General features: G+C 38.2%; 1 protein-coding gene across 1 annotated transcript; it reads left to right on the top strand.

The window, feature by feature from the left end:
• Window positions 1-53: 53 nt before the first annotated feature.
• ttc3 (tetratricopeptide repeat domain 3) lies at window positions 54-24,783 on the top strand. The gene is made up of 47 exons (XM_068599746.1): window positions 54-180; window positions 1,974-2,041; window positions 2,138-2,183; window positions 3,024-3,180; window positions 3,292-3,373; window positions 3,520-3,573; window positions 3,937-4,069; window positions 4,316-4,401; window positions 4,775-4,869; window positions 5,556-5,618; window positions 5,825-5,879; window positions 6,814-6,973; window positions 7,160-7,190; window positions 7,276-7,366; window positions 7,964-7,994; window positions 8,373-8,433; window positions 8,713-8,800; window positions 9,070-9,219; window positions 10,159-10,239; window positions 10,411-10,520; window positions 10,608-10,734; window positions 11,318-11,440; window positions 11,536-11,634; window positions 11,946-12,038; window positions 12,142-12,206; window positions 12,503-12,639; window positions 12,803-13,123; window positions 13,266-13,535; window positions 13,624-13,667; window positions 14,444-14,494; window positions 14,584-14,663; window positions 14,771-14,926; window positions 15,526-16,072; window positions 17,331-17,399; window positions 18,167-18,316; window positions 18,484-18,623; window positions 19,099-19,167; window positions 19,262-19,358; window positions 19,966-20,069; window positions 20,168-20,252; window positions 20,719-20,820; window positions 21,219-21,424; window positions 22,185-22,299; window positions 22,633-22,749; window positions 23,392-23,520; window positions 23,740-23,832; window positions 24,254-24,783. Exons 2-47 carry the CDS (start codon window positions 1,985-1,987, stop codon window positions 24,362-24,364), a joined length of 5,331 nt encoding a protein of 1,776 aa, XP_068455847.1. The 5' UTR covers window positions 54-180; window positions 1,974-1,984; the 3' UTR covers window positions 24,365-24,783.
• The last annotated feature ends 76 nt before the right edge of the window (window positions 24,784-24,859 follow it).

The raw sequence follows: 24,859 nt of genomic DNA, 5'->3' as shown, positions 1-24,859 counted from the left end.
GCAGCAGTAGAAAAGACGAAGAAGAAGAGGCGTTTTGAACCGTCCCGTCCTGTCACGTGATCTTCTGCTGACGATGACACGCGGAGCTGCGTGGGCTACGTGAACAGTTCTAACTTCCGCACACTGACATGAGCAGAACAACAGAGCGCTGCTAAGTGTTTACACGACGAATAAAACAAGGTACGTGTTCTTTAACTCAATACACACATGCATATGAATATATATTTAAAACAAAATAGCGGATGTTCACTCGTCACACTGAATCTTGACTCGTCTCGTGTTTGTTTGCGTGGCGATAAAACAATAAATCGTCACGTCAATTAGTTGAAACTAAACCGCTCGTTAGGAGTTAATACAGCAAACAGCCTAACCTATAGTTACAACGCATCAATTGAATGTAGTTGGCTCCGTAATTCGCTTTTTAGTCGAAAAAACGAGGCGTTAAAACGATACTATCTACGCAGGTTAGCTAGCTAATAGGCTCAACATGCTAACATTTTATTGACTAATAAAATAGCAGCTGCGCGGGATGTCATTCCGAAGAGATATTATTACTTCGACAAAATGCTTCCGATAATAATACAAATAATAATATGACATTTTGTTGATACACTACATCAAAGATAATCCTCCCCAATACGCAAACTATTTGTTTGTTTGAAAAGTGTCTGTTGTGCCTCAAAAACGTCGTTAAAGATGAATATATGACACACCGTGACTCAGGTGTAAAGTTAGGTATCTGTTCCTTTGTGTCCAGTGGTTAAATGAAACTCACCAACATGTGTCACCAGAGGTTAGGCTTTTAAAAATATGAACCACACCCACACGCCCTGGTTTTAAATACATGGACAATAGACGATACACGGAGATAATAGTAGTTCGCTCATTTATTACTGTAGTCAAAGTATGAAAATTATATTATACAAGTAAAAGTCCTCCATTTCCAACCTTTAATAAAAGTGTGTATCAGCAAAACAGATAGATAGATATGTACTTTATTAATTCTCAAGGGAATTTTTTTTTTGTCAAAGTAGCGTCCCACATTTACAGACATCAACATCAATGGAATAAACTAAACACACAAGATAAGTAATAAAAGAAGAGCAGGGATGGCAGATATTTACAAAATAAAAAATTGAAATAGAAAATATGTGTATATATAAACAAATAAATATATATATATATATATATATATATATATATATATATATATATATATATATATATATATATTAATTAGACAAATGAAATATGTATATACATTTAGTGTATTCAGAGATGAAATTAAATGCAGTGCATTCAGGAGGTTAAATTAAATTTCAACGGAAATGTAGTACTTAAAGTATAGGTGCTCATTGTGTACTATACTCTAGCAGTATTACTGTTATATTCGTGCGTATGTTGCATTTCACTGCTTTAGATGATTACACCTGTGTTCATTTTAACTTTATATTCTGCTCGGTAGTTTAATCTACAGCAGTGCATCATATTCTATTAAATCACTTGTTTGTTGCTGCTTTAAGCATTGTGAAAATGCAATTTTCCATTTGATCCAAGAGGATTTACGTAGTTTATTTAGCTTAAGAAGTAGGAGGATTTTCTCAACACTCGTCCTTCAGTTTAAACCAAACATTCAACAACAGCACACCTGGAGATATATATATATATATATATATATATATATATATATATATATATATATATATATATATATATATATATATATATATATATATATATATATATTAAAGTAGTAAAGAGCACAAAATTGTGCATAATGCATTGCAGATTTTTCACATGAATGTTTACAACAGCTGTATTGCCACACAACAATGATGTATTTTTGACCGAAATAAAAACGGGCATGATGTTTTCATACCTTGAAACTTATTCAAATCAACAACCTGCAACATCCAAGTTTGATTCACTGTTGTATGTCTTGGGGGATCTAAATCATCCAAATGTTCTCACAGATTTGGACAACATGTCAGACTCCGATTCTGACAATGAATGGGAGGACATTAAAGACCGGATGACTGTTGTGAGTTATTCAACCCCTAAAATATAAAAATAAGAACATTTAGCCAACATATTGTTTTCTTTTTAAATGTTACTGATAATTATTTTTTCCTTCCAGAAATTCTTGAGTAAGAATGACACAATTATCGCCCTCCGTCCATCAGGTAAGAAACAGTGACGTCTTAGTGCACCATTCATATTGACATCCAGTTCTTCAATGCTGGAGCCTCATTATTATACAAGAGATTACTGGAGGTTATTATACTAGAGTATTTACTTTTTACAGTAACATCTGACGTAACGGATACTTTTCCAACAAGGACATTGATTCATATTTGTGATATCTGAGATCAATACAGACTGAAGATTGGGTCAAGTTTTTGACATATTTCAGTTTTCGGTGTTAACGATATGTTATTGCGTATATTAAAAAAGTTGTAAATAAATAAATACTAAATGTGTTTTTTATTTTACTTTAATACTGTATGAATCCCTTATTCTGAGTTAAGTGCTTTTCGGTAAACTCTGTTAAGACAAGCCTTCGATTATCGGACCGCTGTCTGTCGAGTGAGTTCTTGGGAGAGTCGCGCCCCAAAAACTGGAACTGAACTTGTCCCAGATTCTCAGCCTCTCATTTTTCATCTGTTGCTATTACAATAGGAGTTGAAACACTTCTGTGTTACTCATCCAGGACAACCCCTTTTAGCCTTGAGAACCAGATTTGTGTGTTATCCTACTCGCCTTCAGACATCATAAGCTTATAAAATCCCTGCTCTTAAGATGCAGAGCGCAAGGATGCAAATAACTGAATATCTTTTTCTTAATGCTGCATGAAAGTAAAATGTTTTTTCAATGGAACATGTCTTTCCATGTACCTTTTTTTTTTTGTTTTACCTTTGCCATTATATTTGTTGAAATTGAGACTGTAAGTTCTTTATGCTGCTCTCGGCTCAGTGAAACTAACTAGGTTCTCTGCATGTTTTTTATTTTTTTTTATTTTTTAGAAAAAGTCTTTGAACGATGGATTAGTCTCTCAGTTGAGACCAGAAGAGAAGCCGGGCAACGGATGAGAATTTGTGCCTTCTGGCTTCCTATTCTGCTGCAACGCGATGATTTGGGTACCACTGTTTGCTGGGCTATAGAGTTGGGTCTAATCTCAAGGTAAGTAATATAATTAATGGGATCTGAACATTTGTTTAAAACCCATAATAATAAAACGTTTAATCGTCAACGTTTTTGATTGTTAAACAGTTCGCAATTTTCTCCTTCTAGACGCAATAGAGAAATAAGTCTGAAGCACCTGCACAGGATAGAAATAGTGGAGGCAATCCTGAGAGCGCTCGAGAAAGGAACTGTAAGTTTACTCGATAATACTTCAAGTGAAACCATTGGAATTTGAACTGAGAATTAAAGGTTTTGTTTAGGGTAATAATAAAAGTGCCTTGAAACTCACTGCCTACGCATACAAGGTTTTTTTGACACGATGTTTCTCTGTTCCAGGTGTTAAAGGACCAGACAAAGCATGTTGTGTCAATAAGCAACATGTTCAACTTGGTAAGTCTGAAATAAGTGATTGTGTGCATTAAAAATGGAATAGGTTATCAATGAATACGCGTAAAGGGAACTTCAATGCAGAAGCCTGGCTGTCATTTTTGGTAATAATGATAGAAGTTATGAGAAAGAGGGAGAAGTTATGAGAGAGAGAGAGAAGTGGTGAGAGAGAGAGGCAGAGGCTTAGGTATTGGGAGAAGAAACATGAATATTGTTCCACCTAGAAATTTCCCCTGTTCACCGATTTTAGAAGTAGTCAAACGCATCATGCAGTTGAATGAATACCTAATTGTTCGGTCATTTCCTACATGATGAATAGACACAGTTGAATGTTTCTCTCTTTGACAACGTTCTCTGTACCATCAGCGTTCCTCGGGTGTTTTGGAAGACGCATTACACTGGTTGGAGCGAACTGGAGAACCACATATTCGCAAGCGAGTCCTGGACCTCGGCCAACAGCAAACGTGCTACACAGCCCTGCACATCATCTTCACAGAGTGTAAGACACAAAACCGTTCAATCTTTGAGACGTTTCTCTTGTTTTATCGAGTCATTTTGTAATAATCCATGTCAAGAGGAAAACCTAAATTGGCGGTTTATTCCGTTTTCTATTTCAGGCTATCAAATACCTACATTTCATGTTGTACAGTACATATATGCAGTTTTTAAGTTGTGCAAACACTGAAGCCTGTTGGCACCCGTATGTTGATGGTTAAAACACACTTGTCCTCTTGCTTTCAATCAGTTGCTAAGTATATTCAGGAAATGGGCACCAACGTGCAAAAGACGATGAAGTCACTGATGGCTCAACCTTCCGACTACCTAGTCGAGGTAAGAAAACGTGATTTACCCGCAGTCGCTCTGATGTCACTTGGACCACTGTTGGTGTTTTTCTGTGTTTTGTACTTATTTGCCTTTTGTGTGCTAATTTCTGTATGTTAAAGTAGAAATTATTGCCATGTAACTGAAACGTTGATGACACAGCTCTTACTTGAGTCCACATGAAAGTTATTGGAATACTTCAGCGTTGTACACAGAACATCTTGTACAATTAGACTTTAGTTTCAGTCATGTGACATTTTTCCGCAATACTGAGAGGTTTTAAATTAGGTTTTAATTGTCCGACCAAAACTTAATTGCATTTAAATGTTTGTCTTGTACTTGAGGGAAATAATATTTGGTTTGTCGCGTCCTCCGCTTCCAGAAAAGTGACGCAATGAAGAAGACAGGAAATGAATTCTTCAAGAGAAAGCAGTATGTGGATGCTGTCGTCTTTTATTCCAAAGCCCTCTTATATTAGTAAGTCAATATTTTTTTATATTATCTATAAGTGCACAATAATACATTAAATATTACGGCCCTATCTTTGATACCGTGGGTGTTTTTGTTTTTTGTTGACTCTGTATTTGATTACTTAATGAAAGGGGACAGCTTATTAGAAAGACCTCTTTTAATATATAAAAAAAAATGCCTTTGAAAATATGATTGTCAGGGTGAAGAATAGTTCAAGCCAAACTGACCAAGCAAGGGAAAACCTAATGTTTTTTTTTTTTTTTAAACGAATTAGAGGAGTGGTATTCGGATGTATGTGTTCAGGAAAATACAGGTATAAATGCATAAAAGTATAAATACAGGGCTATGTATGCAAATTTACAGGTAAAAGATAATAAGGGGTCTCGGGGGTGATTGTATTTTTATTTTTTTTTATGTTTGTCTGTCTGCTGTGTTGTTTTCTTTTTATTTCTGTACTTTATTATTGTCTGACAAACCTAGATTTTGTATTCATGTTTGAAAATTTAAGTTAAAAAAAAACCGCCTCAATCTACAGCTGATTTGACTCTTTGACAACAAATAACACACGTTTCACAAAGCAGATTTATTTCAGGGTAAATGTTTTAAATCATATAGGTGCAACTAATGGTTTGATAAATCTGTGTATGATTGGAGCTAAAATAATGTTCTCTTTTCTTCTTCACTCCATCCAGCCCTGACAACCACATAATTTATGGAAATAGAGCTTTATGCTATATCCGATGTGAGGAATATCTGTAAGTATCACTCATTCCTTTCGTCTGTAAGTAAAGTGCATCAGTAGAGAACTTAGTGTGACCTTCAAATATCTCACTAGACAATGAGTGAATGAGCTGTTTTAATGCCAAAAAGTTGCAAGAAATATTTAACCCCAACAATAATTTTTCAATGTTTTTCTTTTCTTTTTTCTTTTTCTTTTTTTTTTTTTTTTTTTTTTTTACAGAAAAGCGGTTTGTGATGGGAAATGTGCTGTTCTAATAAAACCACTCTGGGCAAAGGTACTAATCTCTTTTTTAATTTTGCATTCAGTCAAAATGAATGTAACAGAGAAAATGATCCAACATTAATTAGTTACAGACGTTAAAAATGCCTTGAGCCAACCGGCAGTGTCAGTCCTTTGCCACAACATCTCACCGACGTAAACGCAGCGTGGTGTGCTACAGATTCAAAGACGCGCAACAGATTACACGTAACAAACTGACGAAGAACCAATTTGGATATTAAAGGTACATTTTAACGGCATGGTTCTAATAACAGCTGGTCGGTCCGCCACTTTGGTGCAGACTGAAATATCTCAATAACTGTTGGATGGATGGCCACGAAATTTGGCATCACTATTTATGTTCTCAGTGTTATTTGTGATGTGTGTGATAAACTGACTATTCATCCAACATTTTGACAAATACTTCAGTTTAGGTGAAATACCTGCAGATCTAACAACATTCCCATAAACCTCAGCCGTACTTATTTAGAACTGATGAGTAAATGTTAGCACGATGATGCTGAGATGGTCAACATTGTAAACATAGCATTGTCATGTTAAGCATGGGATTTAAGGCTGACATTACAACCAAATGTCTGTCAAACATATACATGGTACATATACAGGTGATGCCCAAATGCAAAAACACAACTTTGTGAATCAATTATTTTGATCATAAGTTGTGGAAAAGAAAAGGGAGATCAGATCTTCGCTTCCCGTCCTCTATGTAACAACGTCATACTGTGTTTTTCCTGTAGGCCTCCATTAGTGTGCAGATACTCGGCAATAAAGGACTTTTAATTGGACATCGCGTACCAAATTGTTGGAAAACGTAACGTTTTTATGTAGCTTATTCATTTTGAGCAGATTGAAGTCACAAAGGAGATCACTCTGCCACTGCAGTCGACTCTTCTTTAGAGCCAGAAGTTGATGGATGTTTTTGTTTGCAGGGTCACTACCGCTACTGTGAGGCTTTGTGCGCCCTGGGAAAGGTCAAAAAGGCTCTTGAAGCCAACGCTATGGCCCAGAAGCTGTGCGTAGGGGACCTCGAAGGAGTCAGAGTCTTGGAACAACAATACCTGAAAATCACCGAAGAGCACGAACCCAAAGGTGCTTCCACTGACACGTCAGTTTTATCCATCAAAAAACAGCAGAAGTACCCAGAAGAAGAATTTTAGACCTGATTATTGCTCTTCATGGAGGACAAATAACTGTTTGGTCATTAGTTAAACTATCCCTTCATTGTTTGCTGTCACGCCCTAAATGAAACCTGTATTTATGCCTTTTTGATTTCAGTTGCACAGCCTAAGAAAACTCCGACTAAAAAGTAGGTGTATACTTTGTACACATTAAACAACCCAACTTGATTAATGAATGCTGATAAATTTATGGATTAAATTGATTTTCTCCAGACCGGAGAACACCAACAAAGCACAGACGGTGGAGTCACGACCGCAGGTTGTAAAAGCTGTCAAAAAGATTGATCCTCCTCCACAGACGAAGGTTTGTAACTCTTTTTGTCAGGTTACATTGATAATAAATGCTTTTCCTCCTTCTTATCTTATTGAAAGGAAGAATGGCTAAAAAATACATTTTACGAATTTTAGTCCTCGAGATAATCATATCAATAATTAAATGTTGAAAAAAATAATTCAAATAAATAATATGGTCTTAAAACTACTCCTAGTTTCCTGACTCATACTTCCGATAAAGCCCAAAAATTAAAAGACAATTTTTAAAAACGTGAGAAAAGTAAATGAATTGTTAAGATTATAGGTTATCTTTCTCCATTTTAGTTTTTAATTAAAGCTTTTCTATTTTCCATTTTAGAATTTAAATTAACATTTTAATTGCCACTTCACCATTTCCATATATCATTTCTTTATATCTTTAAATATTAGTGTGTTTGCTCTTTTATCTTTTGTGTTTCCTTTTAAAAATAAAGGAATAAAGATCTTTGTATTTATAATGAAAAAATATTCATTGGTTTTGTCTGGGAACAGCCAGCTATCAGAATAAATTAATCATTTACAGTTCTTGCGTGGCTTTAGCTGAAGTTTGATGTGGGTCCAAGTTAATAATTAACTTATGTCTTGGCAGGTCACAGATGTTAAACTGGAAAAGCAACCAGGTGAGTTTGTTCCAGTCGGTTCTTCCGCATTTCTCTCTGACCCGGGTTCAGATCCTGGTTGAGGTGACTTTTGGTTGTCCAATGCAAACAAACTGAATATAATCGCTGAATTAGGGTGTACACAGTCTCGTATCCTTAAATACACACTCACTAATTCATCGCTTTTTAGTTTGCGTTGACTCGCTGAATGAAGAAAACCTTTTTATCTACATTGTTGACATCCATGCTTACCAGCCAGCAGTCTTTTTGTAGTCTTGTTTTTTTTACATACATCTTTTTTATATACATCTTTGCCGTAAAATACTCTTTTGTAACTTAAAGTTAAGATGCTTTGTTCATGTTGTTTAAACTTCCTGGCTAATTATTCTGTCTCTCCAGTGAAAAGTGAAAAGACTCCACCCACAGACGCTAATGCTAAAAACTCAAAACCATCTAAAAGGTATGTGGAAGCACTGAAATCACTGTTTTATGAATGTCAAACACAGTTTTACAACTTAATCACAGTAAAGAAAGTTAGTAAAATATCTGTCTATAATGAATTCTTAATCAAAATCCTGGTGGAACACGTAGGATTTAAGTTTACATAGAGTATAGAAAACATAACAATAATAATTTACATTGTGGCTTGTTTTTATGAGAAAAAAAAACCTCTGACCTGAGCTCAAAGAATTTTCCTTTCTGACTGTTGAGCTGATTAAAAAACAATCTGTGATTTCAGTGAGCTTTCTTCAAAGAATGGCAAAGGAGCGTCCAGCTCGCCAGCAGCTAAGAAGAATCCAAAGAACAAAAATGTGGCTGAAGATGAGGTAAGGCGGTGCTGAACGTGTCATGCTCCGCTTCTGTCACATGACCAACATGTTGCATTCGTCTTTAGTCACGAGTTGAAGACTTGAGCTGAGGCTCACTGAGGCTGTTGCAGAATTGTGAAATCAATCAAATCTCTTCCTCATTTGCTTCACTGTGTTGAAGAGCGACTTAACTGTTTTTTTTAGAACATCCAAAGTTAGCTTTAAAGTTGTAACGGTGTCATTAAATGACCTGATCACCTGCTCCGTGATGCGTTTCATCCAATCAGAACCAGAAAGTGTGCGATAAAACAGCCTTGTGTAACCAGTTGAAGTCGATGGTGCAGGACGCGCACACTGCTCTGGCCGACCTACGCAGCCGCAACGCAGAGGAGGCCTTCAGGAAGGCACTGGTCTTAGTGGAAACCAGCACACCCAAGGTAATACGACCCGCAGCCCTTTACACTAACGCACAAGTTCCAGACTGACCTTTTTGTTGAAAAATACACTCGACACCTCGGAGTAAAATCATTACAACAAGTACATTTATTCTTCTAAGAAGGAGCGAAGTCAGAAACACAGCGTGACAGGCACATTGCATCTCCTGGACTGCGCCACAATCTATCAAAGGACCGCCTCTTAAATACACATCATACACAAACCATCATGGCGTCTTCGGCCTAATCGTGAACTTCCCCCCCGTCATCCTATAGAGTGGTTTGCAAGAAATGATCATATGATAACAAAGCAACTGTATGTTCTTTCAGACAGAAACCTACAGATTCTCCAGTCTCATGGCTGTCAGGAGACATGCTGAGTTTGTGTGTAATATGAGACGGAGACAGTAAGATGAGAAGTCTGAATAAAACAGTGAAACAGTCACTGATTAAGCGTAAATACGCTTTTCATCCAACAGCTTTCCACTTCTTTCTGTGGCACCAGCACATCATTCGCTTGCACTTTTTTTAAATTTTGGTACAGAATGGTATTTTAAGTGCTGTGAAAGTTGAGGTACATGTACTTTTTTGATTGTATGTAACTTTCTACTACTTTAAATATTGTACTTTTGATGCCACCATATTTATCTGAGGCCTTTTATTTACTCGTTACTTTGCGAATGAAGATTTTAAAAACTTCAGAGTATGAAATGAATGCATTGTTACACAATGATTCAACAGTTTGAACAGGAACACAATGAGCTCTTTTGCAGCCTGTTCCTTCATTTAAAATGCATCTTGCATGGTACATTAAACATAAATGTAACAGCCACAAACCAACAAACACTCACACGTGTTTGTCAAATAATCTGTGCTAGTTTTAAGATTACTGGATTTACATTTAACTGTAAGGGATGTTTTTTTTCTTTTCTTCTTTCTCAGGAACTCGGACTTTCCACGCTTGATGTACTGTTGTTGCTGTTCGGCCACGCCTCGGCTCTGACCGAAATCGGCCAGCTTGAGGTAATGGATGCAAGTCTGCTCGTCAGGCCTGAATGTCCACAGCAGTCCCGAATACTTTCTACCTATGTATGATGATTTGTTTGGACTTCCAGAGTTGGAATCAGGTTGTTGCAGCAGCACAAAGACATGAATACAGTTTATATGGAAAGGTTAACTTGATCGTTTACACAGGAACTTGGCGAAGCACAAAGACTTCTGGAGAAGATCAAATCGTTTGAGGAGAGGACGTTTCAGTGTCTGGTTTACTATGCCATCGGGAGGGTGTACCTCAGAGAGAACAGGTACGACGGCTTCTAGTCTTTACTGACTTTGTGCAATCGGTTCGCACCCTTTTGTTGTTTTTATGAATATACTCTTTCTTCAAACAGGTTTGCACTTGCTCTGGAGCAGTTTTCAGATTCGCTGCAGACAGTAAAGAACCGAATAACACCGGGTAAACTCACCTGGCCTTACACGAAAGAGATTGTCAAAGAGACGCAGCCGGAGTATTTCAAGGTATGTTGTCACCTGAGGTCTTTGTATCAGTTTTAAAACAGGATTTAGTTGCATGTGAGTGTTTTCACATAGAACACATGCTTTCTGTAACGCACCCCCTCAGTACCTCTATTGTATGTAATAACATTGTCATGCCAGTAGTAGCAGAATTATGTTTTTGAGGGAATCTTTTATTAAAATTTGACACAAGCATCTACATGGACTTGAGAATGAACCGATTCAATTTTGGTATTTAAAGCTCACTGTGGCCCCTCTAGGCACATTTTGGGTCATAACCCAGGAATGTGTTTTCTAAATATAGGATGACTTCTAGTTTTTACACTGATATTCAAATATTTATATTATAAAATAAACAAATATGATCAAGTATAAAACAAATGGCACTGAAGGAAAACAAACAAGGAAAGTGTCTGATCCAGTTAAGGCGAGATCCAGTTAACTTAATATAGAGCTAAGCTTTTATCATCACAGAAATATCTTAGCTTGAATAACATACTGTATTTATGTCTAACATTTCTCTACTTTGTCTTTTTTTACAATACACAAATTGAGATTGCATATGCATATTTTCTTTTTTATAAAGGAAATTCTGCAGCATGCTATAGAGTTGTGCAAATTTCCTCCTATTCCTGATGCCATTTGTCGACATGAGAAATGCCTCGGTCATTTGAAAGCTGAAATTTACTTGACTGACCCTGATTTTAAGGTAAGTAGTTGTAAAGCATGTTAGTTTTGGAATTCAACTAATGATAATAATAATAATAATTAACACAACACATATTTTCCATGCTTTATATGTAGGGCTACATTCAATTATGCTGCTGTAAGAACTGCAGTGTTGAATATCACATCGCCTGTTGGAAAACTTTCAAGACATCATTCCTTGAAAAGAATGAAAAGGTACATTTTTCCATGTATTTCTTGATTTTTCATTAATGATCACAGGATTTTTCCAGGTCACAAAGAACCCGCAAAAGTCATGGACATTAGCTTCAATAATACTTGTATGACAGAGTATATGTCATTCAGTTAAGAGCTGTATTGGTTACATAAATCTAAGTGTTTGGGAGAATGTATGGTAATGAAAAGTTATGTAAATGTGTTGATAAAAATGTTTATGTCCTCTTTGATCATGAAGCTGAAGGATTCAGAGTAAATGTGTGAGTTGTTTCTTGCTTCCAGTTTTAAATTATAATCTTTCCGTGTTGCAGGATTTCCTGCACGAGTCGTGTTTGACTCCAGACTGTATCGGCCAAATCTGTAGTATCAGAATCTTTGGGCCTACGGGGCTGCCAAAGTGTAAGGTAAGAAGACTTTCCGCAGACGAGGGTTGAACACTTCTTAGAGTCCCTGAGCTTGTGAATAAATCACAGGATCGGTGTTGACCTGAGTCTTGTTTCTCTCCAGTTTGAAGATTCGATCGCCAAACCGCAGGCTCCGAAGAAGCCCAAAGTGAATCAGAAATGCACGAGGTGAGTCGAGTTCAGCTCATGCTGCCGACGCTGCAGCGGCTAGCTGGCCGCCGCAGCTAAAAAACCTGATTGGTGCTGCTGTCGCTTATCGCACAAGACAATTTCCACATTAATTAACTGATAATGTTAATTACGTTAATGTTAATTAAACAAATTTGATGTTTTGAATGGGTTGTTGCTAGAAGTCGAATCACACGGTGATGACGATGCAGGTTCAGTTTGTGAACACCCACTTTGAAGGATCGTAGACTCATTGGTTTTTGAATACCTCCCCTTTTCTCTTTTTACATTCTCAGTTTAAAGAAGTTGAAATCAAAGGAAGAGCACAAGCTCAAGAGGAAGCAGCATAAGGAGTTATTTCAAGAGAAGCAGGCGATCAACGATGAGATCCTGCAGCAGAAAGAAGACTCGCCGACCCACGGTCAACAGAAAGGTACCGTTTTTTAAATATCCAGGAAGAAAAATACAGAAGTTACCCTTCAACTCACTGAGTTGCACATTTCTTACCGAGCACTTGATTTGGACACTGCAGCTCTTAGCTCAGTTGCAGCCTCGCGCCTGCTAAAACTAGCCTTGATCAGTCCGTTTGTTTTCAGCCTGGCTGCTCTACAGGGATCGAGTTCTTCTGCAGATCAGCCAGAACATGGAGCTGCTGCGGGAGGAGAAAGGCCTCCGCGTCTCCATCCTGACGGACCGTCTGAAGCCCTGGCTGGAGCTGGACTCCTCGAGGGGGAACTCGGTAGCTCGGAGGATCCTGAACTGGCAGCAGGAGCCGCTGGAGACTCTGACTCAGGTCGTCGAGCTGCTGTTGGAGCGGAAGAACCGGGTTTGGGCACGAATCCTTATAGAACTACTCAGTGGCTGTCTGGATATAAATCCCAAACTCAGCAACTGGGCGTGCCAGCTCAACAATGCAGGTCAGCATATTACATATATATTTATTCATGTTACAAAAACAGACGTTCTCAAGCTCTTGTGGCGAACAGAAGTCATGTAAGTTGGTCTCCAACGTCAGCGCCGTTTTGCAGAGTCTCACCACCTACTTTCTGCTTTCTTTAGGTTTGAATGCAGCGAAATCCTTCGTCGAGCGCTACGCGGGACACTTGGAGGAGCTGGATCTGGCTTTTCTGTTCAAATTTGGTCCGTTGCAGGACGCAATTATAGAGAAGCTCGGTACTACGCCAGAGCTTTTTTCAGGCATGGGCTTGACTGAATATCTAAAAGAAGCCCCACCACAAGACACAAGACTCTTTATCTGGACTCTGGAGGAGCATAGGGACGAGTATCACACCTGCTACCATATTCTGGATGACTATTTTGATATGATGGGTACTCATCTTTACCTTTTTATCTGAGTGTTTTTGAAGTCTTCTTCATTTGTTGCCAATTATTTGACTCCCAATTCTTTATCTTTCAGATGGACATTGTTCAGTGTTAAAAAAGTCTGATGAAAATCAAAATGTAAGTCTTTTGAAACAAAATGGCATTATTACTATTTTTTCCACTGAATTGAATTTGAAAGCCATTTAAACTGAAGCTCAAAGGTCGAGGTCGGACATTTTAGTTGATACCAGTGTCTATTAGGTAAAAATGTTACCGCCAGTTAGCTTAGCATAAAGACTGGAGACAAATGGAAACAGTTAGCACAGAGTCTCTGTACGTCTTAACTCTTAAAAGAACATTGAATTATTTCATCGTCAGTAAAAAAATTATAAGTCTCAATTTTATCCACTAAGGCATCCATATTTTCTCTTGCGGGTCAGAAGATCAGACTTGTAGCAGCAACACAGCAGACAGGAAGCCCACTGCTTCAAAATGTCCAATATCGTTAATGTACAGCGAGTAGAAGTTTTGTACTAGTGGCAGTAGTAGTATCACTAAACGTTATAGTAGTACTAACAGTAGTAGTAGTAGTAGCAACAGTAATACTTGTAGAATTACTGGCAGAAATATGCCATGAATATTAATATATTCTTGCACTTATACATAATTTTAGTTATTGTTGGCATCAGAGTGAATACATTAAATTCCATTTTATGTGGCATTAAAAGGGATTTTTAAAAGTAAAATGGCTTTAAAGCCAAGCTCCGCCTCCCAGCACCTCTGAAGTGCTCATTTTAACATTGTTATACTTCACTGCACATTTTCACACTGTTTGTTGCACATGCCATTTTGAATGTGATAAAACTGTGTGACTCTTCCTGATCCCGAATTACAATTTTTTTATTTATTTTCAGAATTCTCCTATGAAGAGTCGAGGCCGGAAAAAGAAACAGAGAGAGCCGCGGGTGAGAGGAGGCTGCGGTTGTGAGTCGTTGCTTGTGAAGATAAATACGTCTTAATTGACTCAAAGTGTTCCCCCTCCTCTTCCTCACAGAGCGTTTTTGTTATCCCTGAGACGAGAGCTCTGACGCCGAGAGATGAATGGGATCAAGACTTTTTTGAAGATGAATCTTTGTAAGTTCTCCTCATCCTCCACGTTGGACACACAGATGTTTTTATTCACTGTTGTTATTACAACGGCTGTGTTTTATGCATGACATTGATATATTTGGTGTTTGCAGATCATTCCTTGACCCCGGAGATCTGTTCAGTGTACCGATTCACCTAAGGGAGCAAGTCGCTGATTTTGAGGACCAGTACAACAGCACCAGACACAGAAGTCACTATAAAATGATTTTGGACAACAACCCCGACCCAACAAAAGAGAGTTTGTATGAGTAAGTGCGACTTTCTCTTCAGGGGTGGACTGTAAACATGTGTACATTTACTGCAGCACTGTTACGCAAGTATACTACATCAATATTTCTATTTTATACTACTTTACACTTCTACTACACCACATTTATATGCACTTTAGTTACCAGTTACTTTATACATAATTATCATATGAAATAATGCCTTAATATGCTTCTAATTTACCCAGAATACTGCAATATTGGATATTGATGTAACGTTTTGCATAATGAGGACTTTTACTATTGATACTTTAAGTAGATTTAGTTGATAATACTTCTGTACTTTTACTTCAGTAATGTTTTGAAGGATCCTGCAGGATTTTACTACATGGAGTATTTTATTGATTACATCGAAGGTGTTTCTACCTTTTTTACAAGTATTTTGATACCTTAAAAAATAAAGCAATAATTAAAGCCAAAACAGAAATCACAAGTGGACTGTCAGCCAACACACTGACAGCCAGTTTAGTGTATTTTACAGCAGATTTAAGACACGGGTCGCCACCGACCCGCTAACACAAGAGGAAGGTTAATGCATATTCTCCCTTTTTTATTTTGACTACTTTATTGTCTCCCCGCAGCTACTTTGCTCAGATCTTGGAGGAGCACGGCCCGCTGGTGGCTGAAGACCCTCTGCTGGTGGGCGAACTGGGGAATTTCCCTCCCGTGGCTCAGCGGACGATCCAGGAAGCGGGCGGCTTTGAGTCCTTCCTCCTGGAGTCCCTTCGCTTCATAAAGATAGGGAGGTGCATCGGCCTGGCGAAGCACGCGGTTTCCCTGCAGCAGACGGTGCGCGGAGCCGGTCTCGATGACTTGGATGTAATAGCGGATCACGGCTCGGACTCTCATTATTTGGATGAGGGTCATCAATCTGCTTTCACCAGCTATCTGGACAGTTATTCTTCTGCACAGACTGACGTCCGTCCCATCCTTCCAAATCCTTATGTAAAAGGCTCCCGGCCTCTGTTTGATGATTTTGATGCCCTTTGGTGTATTGACGACGGTCCAACGCAACCACCTTACGTTTTACCGAATGACTACGGCGATCTGGATCTGGATGATGGACTTTTAGAAACGTCAACAATGACAATCGAGAAAAACTTTTCGAAGAAACATGCAGAAGTACAGGTTGGTACCAAACCGTTGAATAAAATTTAACTAAGATTTTAATTCAAACTAAAATGAGCATTTCTTGCAGAAAATGTGTTGTAATGCAAAAAGCTGAAGCTTAAAGCTAAAATATTTGAAAAAAATAGCTGAATATAGCTGAACATAGTGGAATATAGCTTAAAAAAGCTGAATATAGCTAAATATATTTAAAAATGAAAGAATAGCTGAACATATATGAAATAGCTGAACATATATCAACATAACTGAATATATATCTCTCTCTCTATATATCTATATATATATCTATAGCACATATATATATATCTATAGCACATATATATATATCTATAGCACATATATATATATCTATAGCACATATATATATATCTATAGCATATATATATATATATATATATATATATATATATATATATATATATATATATATATATATATATATATAGCATATATATATATATATATATATATATATATATATATATATATATATATATATATATATATATATATATATATATATATATATATAGCATATATATATATATATATATATATATATATATATATATATATATATATATATATATATATATATATATATATATATAGCATATATATATATATATATATAGCATATATATATATATATATATAGCATATATATATATATATATATAGCATATATATATATATATATATAGCATATATATATATATATATAGCATATATATATATATATATATATATATATATATAGCATATATATATATATATATATATATATATAGCATATATATATATATATATATATATAGCATATATATATATATATATATATATATATATATAGCATATATATATATATATATATAGCATATATATATATATATATATGGCACTCCAACGAATAAATGTTAATTCTCTATTTGTTATCGATGTACATAACACAATGGTGAATATGTTTATGTCCCACATTAGCCTGTGGTGATGCTGCACTACACATTGTTCTCTATTTTATATAGACTGAGAAATGTAACTACGCACACAATCCAACAAACTTGCATCGACAAAAAAGACAATTCTCGCACAATATCCACTGTTTTCACTCACATTTTAATTCTAAATCAAATCTGAATGATTAGCACTTTCAAATATACGAGATGGATACGTAAATATGTAAATGACTTCTGTATTTGTTTGTGTGTGTGTGACGCATTTCAAAGTGCTCTTTTTGTTTTGTTTTTCGGTCTCTAAGACGTGTCAGGAGACCATGAGGAGCGTGGCGGTGAATACAGAGATTCATGAGCGCTTTGAGAGCTGCCAGGTGAGTTTGTGCATGACGTGTAGCTGACCTTCTGTCAGCAAGAGGCTGAACTCAAGCTTCCTGTTTTTTTTATTATAAATAAACTGGGTGGAAATAATCACACTAATTAAACTAACCTCATTAGCTGAACCACTCCCTGGTCTTTGGGGTGGTGGCGTGAAGTTGTGTACTTGTGAACATCGTTCGCTTACAGACGCACACAAGAGGGTCACTGTTGCTGATGGACAGTAGATGTTTAAATCTGTGCAACTCCTTTAAATACTGTTGGATAGTTTTCTCTTCAGCAGTGTGTCATATGCTAGAAGTACTTTACATGTTTGTGGCGTCTGTCCTGAGAGAACTACGTATTTCTAAAAAGCTCAGAAAAACTATTTGTTTTCAGCTTTTTCTTCCTGCTGATCTGAGAGGCTTTTAAAATGTTATTTAGCTTAAACGGTAGGAAAATTTACAGTAAACATGAAGCAACACTTCAATTTATCAAAAACATTCAAAATCAACACATTTGGAGATTCGTGGTTTTTACTTAAAGGGATGAAAAGTATAAAGTACAATATTTACCTTTTTGACATGAAATGAAATAGAAAGTATGATAAAATGGGATCACTCAAGTAAAGTATAAGTATCTTGAAAACTGTACTTATACAGTACTTGGTTACTTTCCACGGTTGCGTATTAACTCACACCAGGACAGTTTTCATTTATTATTCTTGCTCTGTGTTGATGTTGTTGACTTTTTTACTGAGTTTGTTTGTTGTTTGTTCTTCCAGGGTGACATCAATGCAAAGCAGAAAAACAACAAGAAGTTGGAGCAGCAGATCAAGAAAATGGCGAAAGGCTGCGACAAAGTCAACCTGAAGCGTAAAGAAGAGATCACCGTCCTCGAGGCGGACATCAAGCAGATTAACGGCAACATAAATGTAAGAAAAAAAAATACATTTCATAAGAGAAAGATCAAGAAGCCACGAGGACATGCAACCGACCTCATCTGTCCTTGAGGAGGAACGCCACAAAGATGAAGCCATTATAACGTAGAATAAAACAACGTGAACTATAACATCGGTTATTGTCTTCTCTCCTCGTGAAGGCGACCAATAAGGAGCTGGCCGTGTTCCAGCAGAAGCTGGAAGAGGAGGTGAAGAAGGACCAGAAGGAGAAGAAGGCCAACCAGGAAGGACTGAAGGCGCTGAAGGACGAGATCGACGAGCTGTCCGGGCGCCGCGCGAGGTGAGAGGGACGCTGACGGCTGCCCGAGTAGGATCTCTGTGTACTTGTACTTCACTTGAGTATTTACCACCCAGTTCACTAGGAAGAGTATCTACAATTTGCTTCACATTTCAAAACCAAAGATTTAAAATACTCCTACATGTATGTAGTTAGTGGTAAAAACAGAATATAAAACCATTATTTTATTCTTAACCCCAAATTAAATGGATTAATGTTGAAATAACAGACGGTAAAATGAGAGGTTGTCTGACGGGAAAGTTCTTTGGAGGAGCTTTAAGTACATTTTTGGGGTACTTCTACTTCACTTGAGTACTTTACCTGCCCTTGGGGTTGGTTCACCTGTTTTTACTGTTGCAGCTTGAACCCAGTCTTTGTATATTTATTCATAAGTTTACGTACAGATATAACATATTGGTAAAAAGCATGAAGTCATAATTGTTTTTTTAAATTATATTTATATGTCGTTTCCGTGCAGTCTGGCCCAAAAGATCCAAGAGGGGAAAAACCGCTATGACGCGATGAGGAGTGATTACCTTGAGCTTTGGTGAGTGTTGAGCAGAGACTTGATGGTGAAACGTCAACTAAAGGTCTTGGACTTTTCTATTTTTTTCTTCTTATTTCATATTGTTTCCTTTCAGCAACCAGTCGGCAGCCGAGAAGATGAGTCTGGAGGACGCGATCCAGTCCTACAAGTCCTCCTTTACGTCAGCGACCAGGAGGTCTCAGGGGGCTCAGGTCGGTCCTCAACGCTTCATCCCAACCAGACCGCTTTAATACTGCGAGTTAGTTCTGGTCTTCACATGAAGTTCAGCAAATCCCTGGATGAAATGAAAATAGACAAATCTATTGTTTGAGACTGTAGGCACAAACTATGACCTGTGTGTATGTATGTGTGTGTGTGTGTGTGTGTGTGTGTGTGTGTGTGTGTGTGTGTGTGTGTGTGTGTGTGTGTGTGTGTGTGTGTGTGTGTGCAAAAAGTATTGACGGGTGCTCAATTTACAGTGTGATTGCAAAATGTATGATACATAAACTTTACGAAGAAATACACTTTTTAAAAAAAGGGACAATAAACAGATGTAGATAGAAAATGTGTTGATGTTCAACACAATAAAGACTCAGCAACATTAATATATATTCAAGTGGAACGTATAGATCATATAGATGCATAAATACCCTCACAAACTGTGTGTGTGTACTCGTTTAAATAACAGCGTCTTTTATCCCAAAACGTCTCAGCCTCCATTCAGAGCCCGAGGCCTCGCTGGCGCTTTAGTTCTTCAAAAGTATTTTTCCTTGTTGAGTTTGGGAAAAGACTCGATCCTCGTTTGTTTCGCTCCTCCAGGTGCTGATCGTGGAGAGCAGTCGGGATCAGGGTTTGTACGGTTTGTACCAAGGGCTGGCCATCGGCAAGGCTCTGCTCGGCAAACTGGACGAAGCCGTACACCGGTGAGACGCGACACCAGAAACCGCCGCTTTCTGCTGGGAAACCACCGGCCGGCGCCCCGTTTGATTCACCGCCTGACTTCCTGTTCCTCTTTGTCCAGATTCCCAACACCAGACCTGGAGAGAGCCAGAAACGGCTGCAGAGTCAATGTGCAAGAAATAGAAAAGAAAATCGCCACAGCTGAGGTACAAGAGCCCGTCTCGCTCAGAAACGCCAGATGAGACAGTAGAGACAGTAGAGACAGTAGAGACGGTGGATCCAGTAGAGACAGTGGATCCAGTAGAGACAGTGGATCCAGTAGAGACAGTGGATCAATGTGCACTGAGAGGCTTTAAAAGATGATTTATAGTTTTTACTCACAATCACAAGTCCAACTTTGTATTTGTAAGCTTCACTTCACAACAATCTCACTCTCTAATACATGGAAATATACATTAATTTGATTATTAAACTTACATCATGTTCAGTTTAAAATGATTTATTTTTGCTTTTTATCTTTTGGGGAGAAAAACATACATGTGAAGATTGGTAAATTCTGTTTTCTAAAAAAAAATGTACACAATGAACCAATTCATTTATAACATGACAGATTTAATAACAATAATTTACTACTATAAACATTTCTTTCTTTTGACTTCATATTTTCCACAGGCGCAGTACGTGGAGCAGCTGGATCAAGTGAACAAGGGCCGGAGGCTCAGCGAGCTGCCTCCAGTCAACGTCCACAGCCAGTCTGACCCTGCAGCTGCACCAGTAAGACCACCAGTATAACCAGTAACACACATATATAACCAGTAACACACTCTTATATAACCGGTAACACACATATATAACCAGTAACACACACATATAACCAGTAACACACACATATATATAACCGGTAACACACACACATAACTTTCAACTTCTACTTCTACTACTATAATACTACTACTTGTAGTCCTACAACAACTGCTACTACTACTTCTGTCAGTTACTACTGCTGCAGCTGCTTTTACTCCTACAACACTAGTACTCAGATAAAATGGTGCAGAGAAACACTTTGATTATCTCTAATAGTTAAATATGTCGATCAGATATTAGCAATGGTTGCAAAATGTGTGGTTATTCTCCAGTGATTCAAAGTGAACTCTCTCCTGTGTCGGTGTTAGTCCGTGGCAGCCGCAGCGTGTGCTGCTCCTCCGCCCTCCTTCCTCGGCGCCCCGCTGGTCATCGCCCCGCCTGCAGCTGAAGCGGCGTCCGCTCAGCCGCCGCCGCCGCAGCTCAAACCTCCGGCCAGGACGCCGACGCCTCAACACAGCTCTGTGTTCGACAGGTCCGTGGAGCACCTGGCCGGCATCTTCCCCGACTATTCCAGGTAACGCCGGCGCTCTCGTGCCAGTTAGACCAGTGATCTAAACCAGTGTGCCGCGAGAGATTGTCAGCTGTGCTGTGGGAAAATGTCCAATTTCACTTAATTGGTCCTGTGACAGGATTTTTTATTTTAGTGCCAAAAGATATTATTTAGTTGCCGTCTGAGCCTGCGATATAGTGTCTGGCCTAGTAGTTAAATACTCATCCGCGCCGGGAGGTAGCACAATGGTTACCTACCATACATGCTGTATTATGCTACAACGAGACAAGTTGTAACTTCTTTGGTTGTTGCTGTGCCGCAGGATTTTATTTATTTTAGAAAATGTTCCAACACACTGAGTTCGGACACACTTTATTTAAGTTAATGCTGCTTTAAGCAGCTGTTTGTATTTTCCTATATTTCTGCTTCACTACGTCTCAGAGGAAAATGACGTGCTTAGCAGTATGTTTTATGGTCATATATTCTTAAGAAAAGAAACTAATCTCATCAGATAATGAAATATTGGCAGGTATTAAAGTATTTTCCAAACTTCCAGATATCCAGTTTCAGTCTTCTGCTGGAAGAGAAGCGGCTTTATGGTCATTTTATGACACATCATGCATTTTTATTAACCACAAAATAATCTTATACTGAAACTCGGTCGTTATCTGTGACATTTTTCGACAAACAAAACAAGGAAACGCAACAACGATGAGCATTTAATCCAGAAGCTTTTACGCCTGTAGGACAAATGTATTTATTTAAAATATGTGTCTGCGTTCAGGTCGGAGCTGTCGAGGTTCATCCAGGAGTTGCGTTCGTCCAGCAGTGGGAGCCTGAGCGGCATGACGTCACAGGAGATGGTCGGTGCAGTGACTCAGCTCATCCTCGACCATCAGGTAGGTTTTTACTACGTAAAACCCAAATCTGTGAAGTTAGTTATTCGTTGTCATTTGTACATTTTCATTTTAATTGAAATGGCAGCTGTCGGGGCATAAAAACAACGACCTGTTGATCTTTTTACGAATCAAGACTCCGTCATGTGACGATGGCTTAGCAAACAGGGCTGAACAATTTATTTTAAATCTTAATTCATATTAAAACCTGTCCCAAACAAAGATGTGTTCTCAAGTCTTCAGAGTCTGTGTTTGAAGACCTCTGGTATCGATCTTCCCGGTTAGTTCTCACCTTAAAATGTCATTGGTTTGTGTTGTGGCTTCTTTTCCTCACAGGAGAAGCCTAAAGCTGCCAAACTAAACGGCATCTCGAGAAACGGCGAGCCCCGTACGTGCACCACGCCGCCTCCGGTCGCCCCCGTCTGGCAGACACTCGGACAAAAGAAAGACGCAGTAAGTCTCCAGATTGTGTCACAGAGCGCTTAGAAAAACACTTTACATTTGTATTGCAACAGTCTTTGTCTTCTCGTCCCAATGAATATCTCTTTTCACACATTATTTAATCTATGACACATCAACATGTATGTTGTTTTAGTTCATGTGTGTTCAGTGTGGTGTTCTTACCAGTTATGTTTACCGTACCAGCCTCTTTGTTGGTACAGACAGAAGAGGCTGGTGGTCATTAGTTACAGATATTTGATCATGGACCAAAGTACTGAACACATTAAAATGTTGACCTGATGACGGCGCCAGAGGAAAAGTCAGATTAAGTTTTTACAGCATCCCGAGAAGAATATCTGAACCAGTTTCTTTAAAAAAAAAAACTCAATCGAAGCTTTAAATCTAACTTATGATTAAGTTGCATTTCAAGCGGTTCTTTGGCAACGTTACCGGCGGCCGTCTCTGGAGACTGAAATCTGAACGGACAATAAATTACTCACCGGCCTCCAGTTTGGACTCTGACTGTTGATCTGAAACATGGTGTGATGCTGAGGCCAAAGCGAGGAAGAGAAGACGTTTCCGTCACCAGAACCTGTGCAGACCTTTAGTTTTCATCATCCACATTTGATTGTTTTGGCTTGTTTCTCTTCACAGGAGAAGCTTAAAGCCGCCAAAGCGACCGCCGCGGCCCGCGAGAGCCCGGCTCCGTACGCCGCCCCGGCTTACGCCTCCCCGGTCTGGCAGCCGCCCGAACCTGCGAAGAGAACCGAACACTCCAACGCTGTAAGTCCCCAAAAATAAGACCGAACTCAAGTGGCCGTTTGAAGATATTTCAGATATTTGTTGGCATTTAGCTTTTAAGGAGAAGGATCTCACTTTGCCGCACACAAAGGAAGGCTTATCTTCTCTGAGGAGACTTATCGACCGAGTAGAAACTAAACCGATAGTGAAGCACTCGGTCCGAGTCGGGTCCAAACCAGTAACTGTGTGTCTCGTCTGCAGCTGAACCTCGAGGATCCGTGCATCATCTGCCACGAGGACATGAATCCGATCGACACCTGCGTGCTGGTGTGCCGACACAGCTTCCACGACGAGGTGAGCAGAGAGACTGTGGCGCTAGAAACGGCTTCATGCACCTTTTTACGTCACCTGTTGTCGCTCTGGTGCCACTGAGGAGCTTAAACACGAGTGTTACGAGTTAACAAAAGGTTGTAAATCTCACTTTATTTTTAAAGTCAGCTTGATTTTTTTTTTTTGGGGGGGGTTTTGGTTTTCGACAATTTTTTTTTAACTTTATACACAAGATATGTGGTCAGCATGTTATTCATCAGTTAACAGACACATTAACATTTAAGAGTTTAATTTAGTTCCATCATAAAGAATGTATTTAAAAGTCTTAACTATGAACATTGCTTTTCACTCATCTTAATGTGTTTTTTTTCTCTGCAATAGTTTGATTTATATTGGCTTTATTGACTGGTATGACGTTGATGTGTGTGTCTGTTTGTGTGTTCAGTGCATCCGGTCGTGGCTGAAGGAGCACAGCACCTGTCCCACCTGCAGAGATCACGCATTGCTGGTGGACGATTTCCCCGCTTTGTCTGGAAGGAGACGCAAAGCTCTGTGAGACCCGGCGCCTCCAGCGCTCACTCGCATTTATGTTTTTATCTTTCCTGTTTTTTATTAAATCGCAAATTTCATTATAATCTAAAAAAAAGAAAAGCCTTTGTTTTTATTGCGTTGTCAAACTGTTCAGACGGATGTTTCTACACTTTGAATAAACTAAAGCGTCTTGTGTTTGAGATCGTCTCCGTCTGATGTTTGTCGGCCGCTGACAGTTTGAGGTTTATTAACATTTCAGATTTTTTAAATGGTTCAGAGCTCTGGGAGTCACGAGTCACCGACTAGAACCAATAAACTCGATAAAATATAGATTTATTTATTTTTAAATTCTTCGGCTAATGACACTAATCATTGTCAACGTCTACAGAAATAAGAAACTTTTATACATTTACAGAAATATAACAAAAAGGAACAATTAACAATCAGTCATTGACAGAAAATCATCTGAAAAGAACTTCAAGGTATTTTTATGACATACAAGTTTATATTTTTTTTATTA

This window comes from Clinocottus analis, unplaced genomic scaffold, assembly GCF_023055335.1.
Source record: "Clinocottus analis isolate CAN_PGR_092001 unplaced genomic scaffold, fCliAna1.0.p SCAF_5, whole genome shotgun sequence".
In the NCBI taxonomy this organism is placed as follows: Eukaryota; Metazoa; Chordata; class Actinopteri; order Perciformes; family Cottidae; genus Clinocottus; species Clinocottus analis.
This window is presented reverse-complemented; position numbering and strand designations above follow the sequence as displayed.